Here is a 22,672-nt window from a genome sequence, read left to right as displayed (position 1 = left end):
TCAGGAATATTCCAGCAATATCACGGTGGGGGACACCAGAAATGGCCTTCACACATTGTTCCCATCGAACCCGGGTCTTCGGGTATCCCACCGACCTCAGAGACCATTCCTAACACCACAATGAAGTATTCAGACTACAGAGCTGAAGGTTGATAAACATGAAGGGTGGCTTATATTATCTTCAGCATCTTTCCATTGAGATATGTCTGTCATAACTTATCACAAACCAACAATCATAAATGACAATCAATAACACAACAATCTTTCAATCATGTATATGTGTGAGTACTTAAACAACAGCAATTTGTGTTCATGCAGGGAATCCCAAGGGGTTTCCGAGGAATTTGGAAGTGGCGATGTTTACGTCATTATGAAAACCCGTCTCGACAAAAAGACATTTGAATGTCAACATGTGTCCTTCACCTCTAGGGTCACGTGACGCGCCTCTCGTCCAATAGAAAAGGCGAATGATGTTTGACCTTCACTTTAAAATCGAGTAGTAACTAAATCTCTGTTGTACTTACACAGTTTATGGCTGTAGTAGTCCTCGCGAGAGTTGTAGTAGCCGAAGAAGCTATCGAAGCCTCTGAAGGTGGGCGTGCAGTCCCAGTTGCAGAAGCCGAGATGCCATCTTGGAAACAAGAACCGAAAATTGCGTTTCGTTAAAAAACCGTTGAACACCATTAAAATACCAAATAGATAAGCAGTACAGAAATTCATAGCTTTTTGTCGATCAAGGTGTTACTTTACTAAAACGCAACAATATGTCACACAATTGTAGAATTACGAAACTCTGGTAAAAGACTGAAAGGATTAATGATGATAATCATTACAATTGCGCGAACATCTTTACAAGTGTTTCAGTAAGGTAACTTATGCGCCAACACTAACTTGCCCACGATGTGAGTTGCATAGCCCAGGCCTTTCAACACTTGAGGCAGAAAGGTGTGGTTCAAAGGGGAACAGACGTTTTGCCACTGCCAGATGACTATGTGCTGCAACAAACAAATGTGCGGATTCAACACGAATCATTCAAGCAAGAGGGAGTTCAACACGAATTATTAAAGCAAGAGGGAGATCAACACGAATCATTCAAGTAAGAGGGAGTTCAACACGAATTATTCAAGCAAGAGGGGGTTCAACACGAATCATTCAAGCAAGAGCGAGTTCAACACGAATCATTCAAGTAAGAGGGAGTTCAACACGAATTATTCAGGTAAGAGGGAGTTCAACACGAATAATTCAAGCAAGAGGGAGTTCAACACGAATCATTCAAGCAAGAGGGAGTTCAACACGAATTATTCAAGCAAGTGCGAGTTCAACACGAATTATTCAAGCAAGAGGGAGATCAACACGAATCATTCAAGTAAGAGGGAGTTCAACACGAATCATTCAAGCAAGAGGGAGATCAACACGAATCATTCAAGCAAGAGGGAGTTCAACAGGAATCATTCAAACAAGAGGGAGTTCAACAGGAATCATTCAAACAAGAGGGAGTTCAACACGAATTATTCAAGCAAGAGGGAGTTCAACACGAATTATTCAAGTAAGAGGGAGATCAACACGAATTATTCAAGCAAGAGGGAGTTCAACACGAATCATTCAAGCAAGAGGGAGTTCAACACGAATCATTCAAACAAGAGGGAGATCAACACGAATTATTCAAGCAAGAGGGAGTTCAACACGAATTATTCAAGTAAGAGGGAGTTCAACACGAATTATTCAAGTAAGAGGGAGATCAACACGAATTATTCAAGCAAGAGGGAGTTCAACACGAATTATTCAAGCAAGAGGGAGATCAACACGAATTATTCAAGCAAGAGGGAGATCAACACGAATTATTAAAGCAAGAGGGAGTTCAACACGAATTATTCAAGCAAGAGGGAGTTCAACACGAATCATTCAAGCAAGAAGGAGATCAACACGAATTATTCAAGCAAGAGGGAGTTCAACACGAATCATTCAAGCAAGAGGGAGTTCAACACGAATCATTCAAGCAAGAGCGAGTTCAATACAAATTTTTCAATCAAGAGGGAGTTCAACACGAATCATTCAAGCAAGAGGGAGTTCAACACGAATCATTCAATCAAGAATGTGGCAAAGTATTCAGACAGGTCATCGAGCGCGCAAACAAGACACACATTAAACTTGTGTGTTTGTGTCACTTATTTATTCGTTGTAAGCATCCTTCTTGTCCAAATTTTATATTTTCTTACGCTTTTGGGTAAATCAAATGCGTGTAACCACAAGCTAAGTGAAACTTCCTACCTGAAGACCCACTTTGAAAGGATATACACCTGTCATGAAAGCATTGCGAGATCTGAAACACGAGGAGTAACACATTCAGAAACAAATTACCAACTACTGGTGCTGCTGTTGCTATTACTACTGCTACATGTATTACTACTAGCGCTACTGCAACTCCAGATGCTACTTTTTGTTTGTTTTGGGGGGTTTAACGCCGCACTCAGAAATATTCCAGCTATATGACGGCGGTCTGTATATAGTCGAGTCAGGACCAGACAATCCAGCGATTGATATCATGAGCATCGATACACGCAATTGGGATCGATGACATGCATCAACCAAGTCAGCGAGCCTGACCACCCGATCCCGTTAGTCGTCTCTTACGACATGCATAGTCGCCTTTCAGGGCAAGCATGGGTTGCTGAAGACCTTGTACTGCTGCGACTACCGCTGCTGCTACCACTACCACTACCGCTACTAATACTGATGCTACTTGTACTGCTACTACTGTTGCTGCTGCTACTAATACTACTACTGCTGCTACTACTACTACCATCACTATTACTACCTCTACTACTGCCACTAATACTACCACTACTACTGTTACTACTACTGTTGCTAATACTGCAACTGCTTCTACTACTGCTACTACTACTGCTACTACTACTACTGTTACTACTACTACTACTACTACTGTTACTACTACTACTACAAGTACTGTTACTACTACTGTTACTACTACAACTACTGTCACTACTGTCACTACTACTGTTACTGCTACTGCTACTGTTACTACTACTGTTACTACTACTGCTACTGTTACTACTACAACTACTGTTACTACTACTGTTACTACTACTGCTACTGTTACTACTACAACTACTGTCACTACTGTTACTACTACTGTTACTGCTACTGTTACTACTACTGCTACTGCTACTGTTACTACTACTGTTACTGCTACTGTTACTACTACTGTTACTCCTACTGTTACTACTACTGTTACTCCTACTGTTACTACTACTGTTACTACTACAACTACTGTTACTACTACTACTACTACTACTGTTACTACTACTACTACAAGTACTGTTACTACTACTGTTACTACTACAACTACTGTCACTACTGTCACTACTACTGTTACTGCTACTGCTACTGTTACTACTACTGTTACTACTACTGCTACTGTTACTACTACAACTACTGTTACTACTACTGTTACTACTACTGCTACTGTTACTACTACAACTACTGTCACTACTGTTACTACTACTGTTACTGCTACTGTTACTACTACTGCTACTGCTACTGTTACTACTACTGTTACTACTACTGTTACTCCTACTGTTACTACTACTGTTACTCCTACTGTTACTACTACTGTTACTACTACTGCTACTGTTACTACTACAACTACTGTCACTACTGTTACTACTACTACTACTGTCACTACTGTTACTACTACTGCTACTGTTACTACTACAACTACTGTCACTACTGTTACTACTACAACTACTGTCACTACTGTTACTACTACAACTACTGTCACTACTGTTACTACTACTGCTACTGCTACTGTTACTACTACTGTTACTCCTACTGTTACTACTACTGTTACTACTACAACTACTGTTACTACTACTGTTACTACTACTGTTACTACTACTGTTACTACTACAACTACTGTTACTACTACTGTTACTACTACTGTTACTACTACTGCTACTGTTACTACTACAACTACTGTCACTACTGTTACTACTACTGCTACTGCTACTGTTACTACTACTGTTACTCCTACTGTTACTACTACTGTTACTACTACAACTACTGTTACTACTACTGTTACTACTACAACTACTGTAAGTACTACTGTTACTCCTACAACTACTGTTAGTACTACTGTTACTACTACAACTACTGTTACTACTACTGTTACTACTACAACTACTGTTACTACTACAACTACTGTTACTACTACTACTACTACGACTGTTACTACTACGACTGTTACTACTACTGTCACTACTACTGCTACTCCTGCTGCTACTGCTTCTGCTTTTGCTACTAAAGTTGCGTCCTTTAGACTCTATGATTGTGGGTTCAAATCCAAGATTTGACCCAACTTAGTTTCAAGGCGTGTCAATGATATAATGACAGCCAGTTCAAGACAGGGTAGCCCAAAATAACTGTCAATAGAGTTTGGCAAGCTTTTTGTTTGTGCTTTTTCTACACTCATTCTTCGTTAGAGTTTTCACTCACGCAATTACTCAACCACCCATTCACTAACTCACTCACTAACTCTATTGCTATTGCCCCCACTGCTCCCAATTTAATAGAGTTATAAAGAATAATTTTAACAGTAATCATGGAGTACATTTTTACCATGATATCGTCGATGCCCTATAGAAAAAGCGAGGTGAGTTGAAATTGTGTTTAACGTCGCGTCCAAGATTATTGCACTTATATAGCGCCGTGCATGTGTGTGTGTGCGTGTGTATGTGGCTGCTTGAAATAGTCCGTACTGATGCCGCCTTATAGTGCTAGCTCACTGAGATACCATGTCGCAGTTTAACATGAATACCCCACTCACACACAGCATACTGACTCCGAGCCGACCAGTCCTTGTTTTAGCCCCTTAATGCCGAGGGCCAGACAGGGTAACAACAAGTACCATCTTTTAACGTCTTTTGGTATGAACCCCGGACCTTATACCGTTATAGAAAAAAATTATAACAGTAATCATGGAGGATATTTTTACAATGACATCATCGATGCCATAAAGCAACATACGGACTACAGACAGGCTGGACGTAGGAACTGTTGAGGATGACCCCTTCTCTGGCCAGCTTGTCTATGTTTGGGGAGAGGATGTCAGGGTTCCTAAAGCCAACGTCATTCCAGCCTGAAATACAACACGCTGACAATATGGAGGATACCTAACAAAATTGAATACGATATTAATAACTACGACCAACACGCAACACACCTCTAAACAATCCACAGGGGCGGTCGGGTAACCTAGTGGTTTAAGCGTTCTCTCGTCACGTCGAAGACCCGGGTTCGATTCCCGATACGGGTACAATGTGTGAAGCCCATTTCTGGTGTCCCTCGTCGTGACATTGCTGGAATATTGCTATACGCTGCTTAAAACATACTCACTCACTCAGTAAACAGTCCCCAGTTCAAACTTACACATAACAACCCCAGTTTCCTGTTACACTCTGTAATGCATATGCGGATAGGAAGGACCTGTTGAAAGAGCTTAAGGGCTGACCTGTGGCAAAGGCCATCCATAATATTTGGTTTCATTCTCATGTTCAGCGTCAAAAATATAAATTTAAACACATTCTTCACATCAAAAGCAAAGCTTTAAAAACGTTTTTTTGGTAATCATGTAGGGGACATTTCACAATTGCACGAACCAGTGACAAGAACTATGTCCGATGCAATTCCCTATTTTGACAGGTTCCAAACGTTCCCGTGTTGTTTTTAAGCTGAACGTTTGACTTGCCTTTGCATGTGTGTGCAACGGGTACCACCGGTGGGGCGTTATACAGCTGGCATATTGCTGAGAAAGGCGTTAAACAATAAACAAATAAGGAAACGTGTCCGCAGGATTGATATACTTCAGGAAACATCTCTAAAATCTCGCGGACAAGACGTCAATAACATGTGATCGCCATAACAGCTGTTACGTTGTTTAATCGAGATGGCGTTTCGCCATGCATCACATGGTGAGCCTTCAATGTGAAATTGTACATCCAAACGTTGATAAAAGCTCCAATAAATAATTGAAATGCAAGATGTATTGCAGTCTTAATGAGGTTTATCACAGCAAATAATGTGAACATAGGATCGATGGATCTTCGACAAGCGTGCACACATTGTCAGGTTGCTAGACTAACGCTTAGTCTCTGAAAATATATAACTTGGAGGGTACAATCAGTGATATGATTACAGTAAGGGCTGGGCAGAAGGGCAAATGATTATGGTTCAGGAGCTGCGAGAGAGTATCGTATTAATTCAGCATGACATTAATCATCATCTCCAGCTTACCTAGGTCGTCAGCTACGATGAACACAATGTTGGGGCGCTGTGGAGATGAACAAGAGGTGCTCGTTGTAGCCCACAGCAACACAGCCAATACTGCTATTCCGCGACACGCCATTGTTGTGAACAGACCTCCGATACTGTGCGAGAAACAGCTGGTATTAGCGGTATAATATGCAAAGAACGCCTGTGTGTGAAGCGCTGTAACGCTTCCTACAGCTTACTGATGCTGTAGTGTGTCTTTATAAAGATATTGATCATTGATGGTCAGACTGTATCAGGTTTGACATACTTATACCTATCTATATCAACGTGCACAGATACGTGCAACGTGGTGCAGGTCACACTTTCAGGACATGCAAATGTAATGCGCTGTGCATGACAAGATAGTGTCAGTCGGTCAGTGAAAAGGATTTAGGTGCGTGATAATTTCACCAATAAATGATATATTTTTTCGGTTGAAGTTTGAAGTAGTGTGTCTTTAAAAAGATATTGATCATTGATGGTCAGACTGTATCAGGTTTGACATACTTATACCTATCTGTATCAACGTGCAGGTCGTCTTATCAGGAAATGGGAATTTAATGCGCTGTGCATGACAAGATAGTGTCAGTCGGTCAGTGAATAGGATTTAGGTGCGTGATAATTTCACCAATAAATGATATTTTTTTCGGTTGAAGTTTGAATGAGAGGGAAATAGTTTTCTAGTTTATTCTATCATGCAGTGTTTTATTGTACAATAAACAACGACCATGTATCGTTTATTTTTTTATATGAAATATCAATATTGTACAGCCTCTTCAATAATGGTAATAAAATTTAAAAGCTTTAAATGTATTTTCACGTATTTAAATAATGATGATTCTCTGAATAGAATCTGACCTCGTCAATGTCTGACAAGTCAATTTTATTAAAAGGGCTGGGGGCGGGGGATCTATTTGGTCTTTCCCGCATATTCTCATAATTTGCACGTCGATAACTGTACCTTTTCTCCCAATACCGATTGTCATATCTCTCCCGCTTTTGGATACGATCGTTCTGCCATTGCGTTTATCTACGTTGCCCGGCTACATCTACGGGGAACAACTCGTTGGACAATTCCCTCTTAAAAGTTACGTCGTCCAAAGTTGCGAGCGCATGTTCAAATCTCCAGAAATGACGTCATGGTACAACAATGTTTTATCATGAAATAAACCACACTGCGGCCCTCATGGTTTATTCTCCCTGCATTGTTTTATTGTACCATAAACAGCTCCCACTCCCACTCCCACTCCCACTCCCACTCCCACTCCCGCTCCCACACCTACAGTTACTATACATGAGTTTGGCTTTATCCAGTAACTGGTACGCTTGGAGGCTAAACATGACGTGCACATGTATGGATATGCTTTATGTTTTGTGTCATTTTGTTTGTTTCATGTGTTCCAGGTGAACACCCGTCATGAGAATGGAGTTTGTCTTTGGCTGGTGAGTTTTATGGCATGTTATGCAATGTCCTTCCTGCTCATCGAAGTTTCAACTACCCATGACCAGTTCCATTGGTCGGAGAGCCGCTATAATACATGAGGTCAGTGGTGCGGCTGCAGCTGCAGAGGCGTCATAACACTCTCATGTGTAATAACCTTGGCTGCAGAGCCGTTATAACACTCTCATATGTAATAACCTTGGCTGCAGAGCCGTTATAACACTCTCATATGTAATAACCTTGGCTGCAGAGCCGTTATAACACTCTCATATGTAATAACCTTGGCTGCAGAGCCGTTATAATAGTCTCATATGTAATAACGTTGGCTACAGAGCCGTTATAACACTCATATGTAAATATTATGTTGGCTACAGAGCCGTTATAACACTCTCATATGTAATTATATTGGGTATGACGGTGTATTCGGGGGTTTCCTTGGTATTGCGTTTTATTCCTGAGTATAGCGGCGTATTCCTTGGTTTGATTGGGTATTCCTTGGTATTGCGGGGTATTCCGAGGCTGTGAGAGCAGCACATGCTTGCCCTTAGAGCCGACTATTATGATAATCAGATGGTCACGGTTTGTGAGTAGGTCTAAGGCACTGCAATGTGAGGAGTTGAATCTCTCAGGAATGCCGGACACCTAGGACCGTGGGTGAATCCCAGTTCGTCCTGATAGTTTTGAGGTTTGTCAGCGCCATACCGATGAGTTTCACTTCTTATCAATTCCCAGATTTTGTAATAAGTAACTTGTGTGAAACTGGGACGCTGTCTGTGTAATAGTAAATGCAAGATATATATGCTGAATCAAATCTTCCTCAGCTGATACAGGTTGTCGTGTTTTAGGGATATGAATCTAATTGGTTGATGCATGTCATCGTATCACAACTGCATAGATCAAAACTCATGGGGTAATTATAATCACTGGACTGTCTGGTCCAAATTGATTGTATACAGACTGCCACTATATGGTTGTAATATTGTTGTGTGGCGTTAATCAACAAACATGATGTAAGTATTTATGAGTAACCTTGATCTCCAGTGTCATCTAATTAGGTCAGAAATATTCCCCTGGAGGTAAACTGGAAGTACATCAGACGAGAAATGGTCCATATGATATTTTGAACAGTGAAACGAAGGGCCAACAGTACATGCAACATAAGTGAGCGAGTAGGTTTTTACACCGCTTTGGGCAATAGTCCAGCAATATCATGACCGGGGACACCAATTAAGGCTTCACATCGTACCCATGTGGGGAATGGAACCCGGGTCTTCGGCGTGACGAGCGAACGATTTAACCACTCGGCGACCCCACCGCCCAGAAGCCTCCGTGCAGAAACGTGTGTCAGCTTCATGTATTCAGTGGTTTATTGAACATGTCCCTAGATTTACTAAGGTGATCAAAGTAACTGATGGCTCTAGTGGTTGGACAAACCTTTTATTTATGTGTCAATCTATTGTTAGATGTAAACATTATGACAGGGTCACTTCAAATAAAGCTCTGTCCGTGGGCCACGGCACGTGACAAGACAGGCCAATCAGGGCTGAGTATGGTGAACGGGTCGCCCGTGCAGCATGTGCAGATCAGCCTTGTCTTCCGATCTGGTCGATCTGAAAAAGTATTTTGCGTGCCGGCGGGCAGCCTTCCTTGGTGACACTAACATTTGATGACAGGTGGAGAACGTTTGAAGGTACAACAAATGAAAATCCAACGTGTAAGTCAAAAAATGACTTTGTAATCCATTTTCATGACAGTTTTTGTTGAGTGTGTCACACGGAGTCAGGCCAGCGTGCCCGACCCAGAGGGAGAGAATTCGGTTATCTCTGGGAACCCCAAACAGCTTCCACTATCGGGGGAGGTTTTTATATGCCAGTTAATTACCCCAAGCAAATGACATTTTCTGCATACATCGAGAACGTTTAGAAAATGGATTTGCTTTGAGTTTAAGACAGAACTTCATGGACTTGTCCTTATTTTACCACCAAACGATCGAGAAGTATTTTATAGAAGTTGACAGAACTGTTGTACGTACAAGACGCAGCTACTGATTTCCATACTAAAAAAAGCTTCTCAAGCCACTGATGAATTTGGAATCAACATTTCTATGATGTTCTGTAGTCCAAATCTGTTAAAGATAATTTACATGTCATTTTATAGTATTAATTAACTGACTATAAAAGCCCAGTTTACCACCCTTAGTGAGTCGGTACCATTGCTCAGTGAATACAAATGCAGTAGTGTCATAATGTATATATTATAAAGTGTATTTAATTTCAGTTACTATTTAAATGCCTAGGTCTTAGTATTAGTACTTAATCTGACGTAAAATCTTTGGTGGGCATTTAGAATTTGGGAGAACATGAATGCATGGCCCTTTTTATGGATAATAACTTCTTTTATTCTTTGTACGACGTACAGAGCTACCTCTTGCTCCTTCGGGGCGGTCGGGTAGCCTAGTGGTTAAAGCGTTCGCTCGTCACGCCGAAGACCCGGGTTCGATTCCCGACGTGGGTACAATGTGTGAAGCCCATTTCTGGTGTCGCCCGCCGTAATATTGCTGAAATATTGCTAAAAACGGCGTAAAACCATACTCACTCACTCTTGCTCCTTCGTCAGATAAATGCTTGATGAGGGAGCAAAAAGTAGGTCTGAAACTTTCGTTCAAACAGTACAAGAAGTTGCTATCCATATAAAGGTGTCATGTATTTAATCTAACATGCCGCACTGATACAACAGCAGTTGCCATTGTGTTTGTCTGCAATATTGTTTCTCTGGGCTTTTAGCGACTGGGTGACTCGTCAGCTCACTTTTACACTTTCATTGGAGTCTCTTGGGTGCAAGTGGATACATTAAAATTGCAACAATGTATTCCTTGCGACCGACAATATTATCTTTTTCAACCGTCTGAAGCAGTTTTTTCCTGAAATCTTTCGATGACAATTTATTTTATCCGGTAAAATGCTAGCCATCAAAGAGTCTGTCCCTTACTATGTCTGCTAAAATGCTTCACATATGTAAGTTTATAATTGCTCTTTTCAAAAAGCATTCTCAAGTGTGTGTGTTACTTATCGTGTACACATATTATATCTATCTATCTACCTTTAAATAAATTGAAATTGTTTACCTAACATGGGGACCAGTTCAAAAGTTCGATGATGGATAAAACTCTTGTGCAGTGTGTGATATGGAATGGCAGATCAAACCGAACTTTTTGTTGACATTTATATAATGTTCCTTTGGACCGACATTTACCTTCAGGTGGGTGACCATGGTAATTACATACCTGGGGTAACTGACATCATTGGGCTCGGTGCCATACTCACGGTGAGTTATATCTTGTATTTTATTCTATTTTTGCATGTTGTGCACTCAAGTTATGGTTTAATGTAATCATGATCAATTTCATAGATAACCTGTTTGTCAGTATACATTATGTCTACTCTTGTGTACGGAGACAAGGGTGGCCCAGTCAGTGTCGTCGCAATTCAATGTACTGAGTTGCTTCCCTTGGACACGTCAGAATCCTATGACAGTGGGTTATGGTTCTTGGTTTTTGAGCATGTACCCATGCGCGTGGGTTTCCCCAAAGTGGTAAATGTCTAAGATCTGCATCACTTCAGGCTTTCCTCACACATTTAGCCGACACGGCATGATATGATCGTTAATAGGTGGATACATCGATATGTAAAGGTAACTAGTTAGTTACTATAATCAATAATTATTATGTGATCATATAAGATTCTAACCGTAATGTTGTATGTTGCATAACTTAACTCTGTAATTATTTCCACAGGGCCTTTCATCAGTCTTTCGAGCTAACGCCATCTGCTATGATGAAACTATCATCTAAAGAACTTCAACCTGCATTTGGATTCCATCAACAAACTACTCTGGATACTGTACACGTATTTAGGGACCCGTGAAGATCCGGAGTAGAATAGGTCTTCAGCAACCCATGCTTGCCATAAATGGCGACGGGTGGTCAGGCTCGCGGACTTGGTTGATGAATGACATCGTATCCCAATTGCGTGGATCGATGCTCATGATATCAATCACTGGGTTGTCTGGTCCAGACACGATTATTTACAGACCATCATATAGCAGGAATATTGCTGAGTGCGGCGTTAAACAACAAACCAACACGGATTTAGACAGGATGCATGTCTTACACCTAATCTCAATTTGAGAAAAGGTAACGTGGAGTATGACGTCTCTGAAACTTTCATTTCTTTAAGGATAGTAGAAATCAATTTTGGTTTCTCAAATGAGAGGTGATGGCGAAGGACTCCCGGAAATAATGGGTACTGAAGCTGTCCAGAATTAACCTGTTCCTGGTGTTATGAGTGACGTTGTATATTTGTGTGGTTCACAAGGGGTCCAGTTTGGGTGGTCGGCGTCATGCTTGATTGACTGTGAGAAGCGTGCTTGTGGGGTGATTGAGTTGGTAACTGATTGGTGTGTGCTGAAGTAGATAGCTTACTTGGAAATTTGTTTACTATATGAGGGCAAGTTATCGAACAGAAATGGGGGAGGGAGAAATATGGCTTAACTGAACGAGGGCAGTTCAGTCCGGAGACAAAGTTAGGTCATGTCGAAGGAGGAAACTGGAACAATGTGAAATGGAATTCATTGGGAATATGATGTCAAGAAAACTGAGGTGACTATTACCTACATTGCTTTGCTCAGATGTGTCCCCAATGATTCGGAGTTGGTTTTGTCACTGGTCACACGTATGGAATTATTCTATTCTCACCGAGGCCCAAGTTTTAGCACATCCAACGAGCTCAGAAAAATGGATTTTGTGGGTGTACGTTTGCATAATGATTGCAAGTCGACAGCTTGGGTTACTTTAAATATAGAAATATCTTGTGTAGTTGAGCAGAATAAATGTTGTGTGCCAGCCGCCAGTCTTCTTTGTTTTCCATCACACTACCCGGAACCGCCCATATAGCTGTAATATCGATGAGTGCTGCGATAAGAGGCGACTGAAGGGATTGCTCGGTTGATACATGTCAATCATTAAAGCCTGTCACTGGATTGTATGGTGCAGACTGCCGTCATCCCTGAGGACAATAAAAGACCGCAAAAGCAATTTCAAGCTAGCAATTATCATTGGTTATGCAGTGTCTTTTTGCAACTGAATATGTCTCAGCAGCATATTCATAAATCGTCCACCATTACATAATGTTTGCATCTAACTTTCAGTTTGTAAATGTCCATTATATTGGCTCGACATCTTCATGTGATCTTGAGGCAGGAGCAACATAAAGACACTGGATAACCAATGATAATTGCTAGCTTGAAATTGCTTTTGCGGTCTTTCATTGTGCAACATCTGTGATGTCAAACTCAGCAATATTCCAGCTATGACAGACAATCCAGTGATTGACGCAACTGCTGGAAATGCCCACCCAGTATGGTTTTACACTGATTTTAGCAATGTCACGGCGGGGGACACACATGATTTGTTGATATACCAAAACAAGTGAGAAAATATTCAACTTTAATCCAGATATGTTAATACAAGGTCATATTCATGGAGGATAGCACTCACATCATTGAAAAGCAATATTTAGGTAGAGAATGATGATCAAAATGGCATGTCCCAACATTGTAACTGTTGACATTTAATTTCAAGCAGGAATAACTTCAAATTCGATTGTGCAAGGAGCAAAACATTGAACCTTCAAAAGATACATACCAAATACATCTTGCTATACTTCCGAGAGACCTGTTCCACATTTTGACACCACTGATCTAACTGCAGAGGTTTTGCTAGTTCTGAAGTCGCCACACATTGCCCAAATGGCAAATGTCGAGTCTGGACCAGACAATCCTGTGATTGACATCATGAGCATTGATGACATGCATCAACCGAGTCTGACCACCTGATCCCGTCAGTCGCCTCTTGCGACAAGCAGAGTCAGCTTTTACCGCAAGCATGGGTTGCTGAAGACCTATTCTATCCCGGATCTTCACGGGTCCTGTCTGCTCTGTGATAGATTACAAACATAATACCTGAGAGGCTGCTCTTAACACATAAATCAGTTACATCAGAACCTGTCAGCTTAATGTGGGAGTAAAGCCCGAAGTGATGCAGGTCTTAGATGCATACCCATGAACACAGGTATGTTGCTGACTGATCTGGAAACAATAGGGGTGCCCCAAAGAAACATAATTTATCAAATATGAAACATCCACTGCCAGTGTGTTTTCATAAGAACTGATTAAATGCAAAGTGACTGCAACACCTACAACAGGGCATTAGCCCATTCTGAAACAATTTCAGACAAAACATACATTTAGTGTAGCAAAGTGGCCAGATGATCCACTGCAAATAATTAATAATGGGTCCTTGTTTAGAAAATTTATTTTTGGTGCAAAATGCTATCACTTATTATTGGTGGGATAAAAAAAGAGTCAAATTCAGATTTAAAACAAAGTGTGGCCCAATTCAATTATCACAAATTCTCTGAGGAGAAATTTAAACATGAGCAAACCTCATGAGGGTCATATTACTTGGTATTCTGGGGATGGCCTGGGACTTTAGAAAAAAAAGTGTATATTGTCTGGAAAAAGGCTTCAAACAATAAATTATGCTCAGATTGTCAAAACAGAAAATTGTCTGCCACAAAAAATACATAGTTCCAAGATGTTTTTAAAAAAAAAAATGATTTAGGCACAGTTTTCATTGAAAAAATATATCTGGTTTTACAGCTGAAGCTTAAAAAGTATCTAGTCTGCACACAGAATATCAAATGGTCAGTCCCTGTGTGGTCCGGTTTCACAAGACTTCTTGCAGCATCCTTCAACACATCTTCCTGAAGCAAGGGAGTTAACTGACTATAAAAGTCTTATGAGTAATGTCCCTTCCATTGGCCAATCAGATTCCACCTCTCATATCATTTGCTTAAAAATATTGTCGGCAGCAAGTCAAAACGATCTTATTGATAATCAAGATTTATACCCCAATGAAACAGGTCTTACCTCCAGTTAGGTCGCCCCATGCCAATATTAGGCATTCCTGTACATGGACAGATTACAGAGGTGCTCCAAGGTTACTTTTTCATATCTCGGTAAATGAATGTCAGGATATCTGACCATGAATCAACTTTCCTGTTCCCTGTGCATACAGAACAAGTGGTTGACAGAATAAGACAAAGAGACCAAAATGTCTCCTGCTCATGAGCTTGAAATCAACAGCCACACAAAATGAACCTACCGATATGATTAACTGAATGAGAAGACTGTTATCGTGGTTATAGACAAACACTAAAAGCTGACAGGGGACGAAAGTCCTTATGCAACCATTAAGACAGTACTCATCACATCGCTTATAACCAACACTTTTCCCACTCAGCCCAGACAGCAGCAGTCACGCGGCAGTTCCAGTTTCTGCCAGCAGATGGACCGATGAAGAGTTGCACACTCTAGTGAAGAAGTTATTCTTCATTGATGACCCAGACGTCTTAGTGATTCCAGAAACTCCACAAATCCAATATGCAGCACCAGTTGGAACTCTGCTGTAGGTGCCATCTACTCCCTATATTACCCCGATCCACAGTGAAGCCTTCCTATATTACCCTGATCCACAGTGAAGCCTCCCTACAATACCCCAATCCACAGTGAAGCCTCCCTATATTACCCCGATCCACAGTGAAGCCTCCCTATATTACCCCAATCCATAGTGAAGCCTCCCTATATTACCCCGATCCACAGTGAAGCCTCCCTATATTACCCTGATCCACAGTGAAGCCGCTCTATATTACCCCGATCCACAGTGAAGCCTCCCTATATTACCCCGATCCACAGTGAAGCCTCCCTATATTACCCCGATCCACAGTGAAGCCTCCCTATATTACCCCGATCCACAGTGAAGCCTCCCTATATTACCTCGATCCACAGTGAAGCCTCCCTATATTACCTCGATCCACAGTGAAGCCTCCCTACATAACCCCGATCCACAGTGAAGCCTATATGACGGCGGTCTGTAAATAATCGAGTCTGGACCAGACAACCCAGTGATTGACATGAGCATCGATCCACGTAATTGGGATCGATGACATGCATCAACCAAGTCAGCGAGCCTGACCACCCGATCCCGTTAGTCGCCTTTTACGACAAGCATAGTCGCTTTTTACGGCAAGCATGGGTTGCTGAAGACCAATTCTACCCCAGAATCTTCACGTGTCCATCCATCAGTGAAGACATGATCCATGTATTGGGCCGAGTTCTTTATTGCACAGCTTGATCTCGTGGTTACAACGGTCCTGTCAACATTATCAAATCCAATATAAAATACTCTATTCCAACTGTAACTGACATACATGTATAGCTGGATGCACATCACTCTGTACAGGACATACAAAATAGCTTAAAAGCAAAATAACATTACAACGTACAAAACATTAACAAAAGGTAAATAACAAGTGACTGCTTAATTACAATAGAGATATTAACAAAATCTTTTGTACTGTACCTTACCATAATTATCATGAATTAAATGACAGGATTATATACAAAACTTATAATAACCACCTATGGGCTGAAAACCACATGTTCTCACAAGCAGATATTAACCTGGTCGCCACTGCCATATCCAACCTACAGTTTCTTAAAATACACCAAATATTACAATAATTAACTGCATAGACAAACCTGCCAAACGTTTACTATCAACAGTTATTCCGTACCCAACTACACACTTGAAATGTTCCAAGTTAAGTTATTACCAAATTGCATGAACAACAATTATACTACTGTTTTAAAGTGTAAAACAATACAACAATTTTTATCCATATTTTATACTTTTTATAAAACAACTTTTCTAAAACAAACTAAACTTACCTGAAGTTTTCACACACCAAGCAAGAAAGGAATAGGTGTTCCCACTCCTGATGTCACCAGCCAAGTGATCATGCATGTGGCATGCTCACAGCACAAAAAGCATGTGCATTGCAAAACCAATCAAACTGGTTCTACTTGGTTTACAGAAACTTGTAGCCAATCAAATGTGATGACACACTTCTTGTTTAGAAATGATACCTTTCAATTACCATGAGGGTCTCTATGGCCTGGGGGCCCTTATTGGGTTGTGGGAAGTATTCATTTATCTTGGAAATACTAAATTAATCATGCTGAACTTAAAATCCACCACCAAATAACTTCAAATAACATTATTCTCAACCCTGCTACATATATTACCCTGATCCAGTGAAGCCTCCCTTCATAACCCCAATCCACAGTGAAGCCTCCCTATATTACCTCGATCCACAGTGAAGCCTCCTATATTACCCTGATCCACAGTGAAGCCTCCCTATATTACCCCGATCCACAGTGAAGCCTCCCTATATTACCCTGATCCAGTGAAGCCACGCACACACACAACGCACGCACACACACAACGCACACACACAATACACACACAATGCACACACACACACACACACACACACACACACACACACACACACACACACACACACACAACACGCACACACATACAACACGCACACACATACAATACACACATGCACACAAACAAACACATACAACAGACACACACATACAACACACGCGTGCGAGCACACACAACAGACACACGCACACACACATACAACACACATGCACACATACAACACAAAACACACACGTGCACACACACACACACACACACACACCTAACTTCTGCACATTTTCACTCATGTCAACAGCCCTCAGATGCAAGATGCTGTTGGGTATCCTGAAACCTGAGTTAGTCACACCACAACAGCGAGAATTATTCAGCGGTAAATGTTTAGACAGAGACCTCATACCAATATATGGTCTCTGGTTTAGAAGGTGGGCCAAGATCGTCCATGTCTACAGACACTGAGACAGTACACCAATGACCAATGTGAGACGAAATGTAACCTAACATGAGTAAAATTCAGTATCTTACCTGAGAGAAAACTATATTCAGCACTGTGCAATGTGGCAAACTGTGCAGCTGAAACACGAACAGAAACAAACTTGACAAAATGTCCCCATGTTATAAGTGGACATCAGGCAAAAAATAAAGCTGAAACAAGAATTTGAAATTTAGACCTGGACAAACTTGTGACTTACTGTGCATAATCAAGACATCCTCATGAAAGACAAAACTATCAGTATTGAAAAAGAATATTTATTTGTTTACAATCAATTCTTGTCTGTCTGGGTTTTATACCCAAAAGTCATGCAAAGTAGACATTACCAGTTGATTACCATGTGTGCCTTACTCTGGTTCCTTCTGTTGTCTCCTGAATATTTGTAAAGAATCCTCAGCTCAGCATTGTCATGTTTGTCGGATATACTTTACATGACTGACAATTCCAATGGATTGAGTCTATGTATCGTGAAAAAGTTTAGAACATATCCATTTTTATCATATAATGGGTAGGTTTCTTGGCAGCATAAAGCTATAAACTGATAAAAACAATATCCGTAGGGGTCATATGCGGATAGAGATGTAAATATCAAAGGTCAAGTAGGGACTACTTTCAGTGTTCATAAACAATCATGGCGTCGCCCTTGTCATTCGGCAATCAAGTCAGAATTAACCATATGGCCTAGGCTCGCTAAATCCAATGTTTATTCCTAATGCAGGATATTTATCATCCCCAAACACACAAGCGTGATAACCTCGATATATCCTCCAATAACGTGTACATGTTACAGGAGTGCAACAAGAACATAACAGGTGTCTGTATGTAATGTTTGTGACACACCATGCAAAAAAACCTGCCTTTTTAAAGACTACCCTTGTTTAATAATTTAGCATTTAACTGCTATGAATGAAAATATGGTTTGAAGTATGACTTAGTGTGTCTTTTAGGTCCAGGGTTAATACATCATTTCTGTTTGTTGTTTAACTCCGCACTCCAATATTCCAACTATATGACGGGAGTCTGTAAATATTTGAGTCTAGACCAGACAAACCAGTGATTGACATCATGAGCATCGATCTACACAATTTGGATATGATGACATGTATCCGGCAAGTTAGCGAGCCTGGCCAGCTGATCTCATGACTCGCCTCTTACGACAAGCATAATCGCCTTTTATGGCAAAGCATGGGTTCCTGAAGACTTATTCTACCCAGGATCTTCATAGGTATCTTTAACCATCAGCTACACAAACTCTCCTAATGACACCCTGTAATATAAATCTTCTCATGCTGTGATGTATCTTGTGACTATACACAGTCTATTTGACCACTTGATGCACTTGAAGTTTGTGTTTGTAAAGCTGCCATATGCATTTATAAATAAAGTCCAAAGTCGTGAGGCGAATATCACAGAGCAAACTTTATGCTGTTGATACAGCTGACACGGAAACGAGGTGACGGTTTCACACCTTCGCACATGCATAAAGGTTTGTTTACATTCGCATGAGGTGAGGTGAATTGAATTTGGGTTTAATGTCACATCCAAGAATATGTGAGTGAGTGAGTGAGTGAGTGAGTGAGTGAGGTTTTACACCACTTTTAGCAATATTCCAGCAATTTTACGGTGGGGGAAACCAGAAATGGGCTTCACATGTTGTACCAATGTCAGGAATCAACCCGGGTCTTCGGTGTGATGAGCGAACGCTTTAACCACTGGGCTACCCTATATTTTAACAGGAGAACAAGAAGGTAGCCGACATGAAAGCACCCCAGCCTACAGGGACTGGTCTACAGTCTACAGTGTTTGGTCTAGTCTACAGAAACTGTTCTACAGCCTACAGGGACTAATCTACAGTCTACAGGGACTGGTCTACAGTCTACAGGGACTGGTCTACAGTCTACAGGGACTGGTCTACAGTCTACAGATACTGGTCTACAGCCTACAGGGACTGGTCTACAGTCTACAGGGTTTGGTCTAGTCTACAGAAACTGTTCTACAGCCTACAGGGACTAATCTACAGTCTACAGGGACTGGTCTACAGTCTACAGGGACTGGTCTACAGTCTACAGATACTGGTCTACAGCCTACAGGGACTGGTCTACAGTCTACAGGGTTTGGTCTAGTCTACAGAAACTGTTCTACAGCCTACAGGGACTAATCTACAGTCTACAGGGACTGGTCTACAGCCTACAGGGACTGGTCTACAGTCCACATGGTTTGGTCTACAGTCTACAGATACTGGTCTACAGTCTACAGATACTGGTCTACAGTCTACAGGGACTGGTCTACAGTCTACAGGGTTTGGTCTACAGTCTACAGGGTTTGGTCTACAGTCTACAGGGACTGGTCTACAGTCTACAGGGTTTTGTCTACAGTCTACAGAAACTGGTCTACAGTCTACAGGGACTGGTCTACAGTCTAGAGATGCTGGTCTACAGTCTACAGATACTGGTCTACAGTCTACAGGGTTTGGTCTATAGTCTACAGGGACTGGTCTACAGTCTACAGGGTTTGGTCCTACAGTCTATAGGGTTTGGTCTACAATCAACAGGGACCGGTCTACAGTCTAGAGATGCTGGTCTACAGTCTACAGGGTTTGGTCTACAGTCTACAGGGTTTGGTCTACAATCAACAAGGAACGGTCTACAGTCTACAGATGCTGGACTACAGTCTACAGGGTTTGGTCCTACAGTCTACAGGGTTTGGTCTACAGTCTACAGGGTTTGGTCTACAGTCTACAGGGACTGGTCTACAGTCTACATGTTTTGGTCTACAGTCTACAGGGACTGGTCTACAGTCTACAGTTACTGGTCTACAGTCAACAGGGTTTGGTCTACGGTCTACAGGGACTGGGCTACAGTCTACATGGCTTGGTCTACAGTCTACAGATACTGGTGTACAGTCTACAGGGACTGGTCTACAGTCTACAGGGTTTGGTCTACGGTCTACAGGGACTGGTCTACAGTCTACAGGGTTTGGTCTACAGTCTACAGATACTAGACTACAGTTTACAGGGACTGGTCTACAGTCTACAGGGACTGGTCCTACAGTCTACAGATACTGGTCTACAGTCTACAGGGACTGGTGTACAGTCTACAGGGACTGGTCTACAGTCTACAGAGTTTGGTCCTACAGTCTACAGGGACTGGTCTACGGTTAACAGGGACTGGTCTACAGTCTACAGATACTAGACTACAGTCTACAGGGACTGGTCTACAGTCTACAGGGACTGGTCTACAGTCTACAGGGACTGGTCTTCAATCTACAGGGTTTGGTCTACAGTCTACAGGGACTGGTCTACAGTCTACAGGGACTGGTCTACAGTCTACAGGGACTGGTCTACAGTCTACAGGGTTTGGTCTACAGTCTACAGGGACTGGTCTACAGTCTACAGATACTAGACTACAGTCTACAGGGACTGGTCTACAGTCTACAGGGACTGGTCTACAGTCTACAGTCTACAGGGACTGGTGTACAGTCTACAGGGACTGGTCTACAGTCTACAGAGTTTGGTCCTACAGTCTACAGGGACTGGTCTACGGTTAACAGGGACTGGTCTACAGTCTACAGATACTAGACTACAGTCTACAGGGACTGGTCTACAGTCTACAGGGACTGGTCTACAGTCTACAGGGACTGGTCTACAATCTACAGGGTTTGGTCTACAGTCTACAGGGACTGGTCTACAGTCTACAGGGACTGGTCTACAGTCTACAGGGACTGGTCTACAGTCTACAGGGACTGGTCTACAGTCTACAGATACTAGACTACAGTCTACAGGGACTGGTCTACAGTCTACAGGGACTGGTCCTACAGTCTACAGGGTTTGGTCCTACAATCTACAGGGTTTTGTCTATGGTCTACAGGGACTGGTCTAAAGTCTCCAGGACCCACTGTGATCATTTGTCTACCTACTTGTCGACCTGTCTGTGGAGGAACATGTCGTTGTAGGAGGCCATCACCAGATACATGTTGCTGAGGAAACCATTGCAGCCTGAGACCCGGGGGTAGAATAGGTCTTCAGCAACCCATGCTTGCCGTAACAGGCGACTGTGCTTGTCGTAAAAGGCGACTAACAGGATTGGGTGGTCAGGCTCGCTGACTTGGTTGATGCATGTCATCGATCCCAATTGCGTGGATCGTTGCTCATGATATTAATCACTGGATTGTCTGGTCCAGACTCGAATAGTTACAGACCGCCGTCATATAGCTGTAATATTGCTGAGTGCGGCGTTAAACAACTAACCAACCAACCAACCATTGCAGCCCGAGTCCAATCTCCAGCATATCCTGAACATCACAGTAAACATCACACTCACCATGTGTTGAAAACAACATGAAAACATCCCATTAGCTGGCCAGGTAATCAGGACTACAACAGATCAATGCCTCAGTTAAACTTGCAACAGACTCTTCACTTATACTGAACACAAAAAGCTAGGGATCCTGAATATGTTTGGGGAAATATTTTTGAAGTGAAGACCATGAAGACTAAGCACACAATTTCATAACAATATCCCCAAATATATTCATGATCCCTAACTGTTTTGTTTATTATATATTGATGCGTTTTATGCCATCACAAAATCTTTATTAGATGTTTTATCCATATTTATTTAAAAATATGAAGTGGGAGACTATGATAACTTTTCAAGCAATGATGTAGACATCCACTGTGGAAGGATGTGATTCATGGGAAGCAGGAATGTTTGGGGGACAATGTTCCGGTAATTGATGCATTTCACCAAGAAGGAGGGGCTGTCAGGTGTACTCCTCTACTCCTAAGGGGCTGCCAGGTGTACTCCTCTACTCCTAAGGGGCTGTCAGGTGTACTCCTCTACACCTAAGGGGCTGTCAGGTGTACTCCTCTACTCCTAAGGGGCTGTCAGATGTACTCCTCTACTCCTAAGGGGATGTCAGGTGTACTCCTCTACTCCTAAGGGGCTGCCAGGTGTACTCCTCTACTCCTAAGGGGCTGTCAGGTATACTCCTCTAC

At 41.8% G+C, this 22,672-nt stretch overlaps 1 protein-coding gene and 1 long non-coding RNA gene across 3 annotated transcripts in view; one reads left to right on the top strand and one right to left on the bottom strand.

The window, feature by feature from the left end:
• Positions 1-12,671, top strand: part of LOC124121941 — an 85,617-nt gene extending 72,946 nt beyond the window's left edge. Inside the window, exons 3-4 of the long non-coding RNA XR_007220369.1 lie at positions 7,732-11,092; positions 11,562-12,671. This is a non-coding gene — a long non-coding RNA (uncharacterized LOC124121941). The remainder of the gene's footprint in view (positions 1-7,731; positions 11,093-11,561) is intronic.
• Positions 1-22,672, bottom strand: part of LOC125378601 (arylsulfatase B-like) — a 39,882-nt gene that overhangs the window by 9,322 nt on the left and 7,888 nt on the right. Inside the window, exons 2-7 of one of the 2 annotated variants that reach the window (XM_048394261.1) lie at positions 17,709-17,756; positions 6,310-6,443; positions 5,044-5,155; positions 2,269-2,320; positions 892-995; positions 525-631 (exon numbers count right to left, since the gene is read on the bottom strand). In XM_048394261.1, the coding sequence (XP_048250218.1) occupies positions 525-631; positions 892-995; positions 2,269-2,320; positions 5,044-5,155; positions 6,310-6,421 (487 nt within the window). In that variant the 5' untranslated portion in view covers positions 6,422-6,443; positions 17,709-17,756. The remainder of the gene's footprint in view (positions 1-524; positions 632-891; positions 996-2,268; positions 2,321-5,043; positions 5,156-6,309; positions 6,444-17,708; positions 17,757-22,672) is intronic. The other variant, XM_048394260.1, reaches the window with a different exon arrangement.

Source organism: Haliotis rufescens, unplaced genomic scaffold (assembly GCF_023055435.1).
Source record: "Haliotis rufescens isolate VD_foot unplaced genomic scaffold, xgHalRufe1.0.p SCAF_13, whole genome shotgun sequence".
NCBI classification, from domain to species: Eukaryota; Metazoa; Mollusca; class Gastropoda; order Lepetellida; family Haliotidae; genus Haliotis; species Haliotis rufescens.
This window is presented reverse-complemented; position numbering and strand designations above follow the sequence as displayed.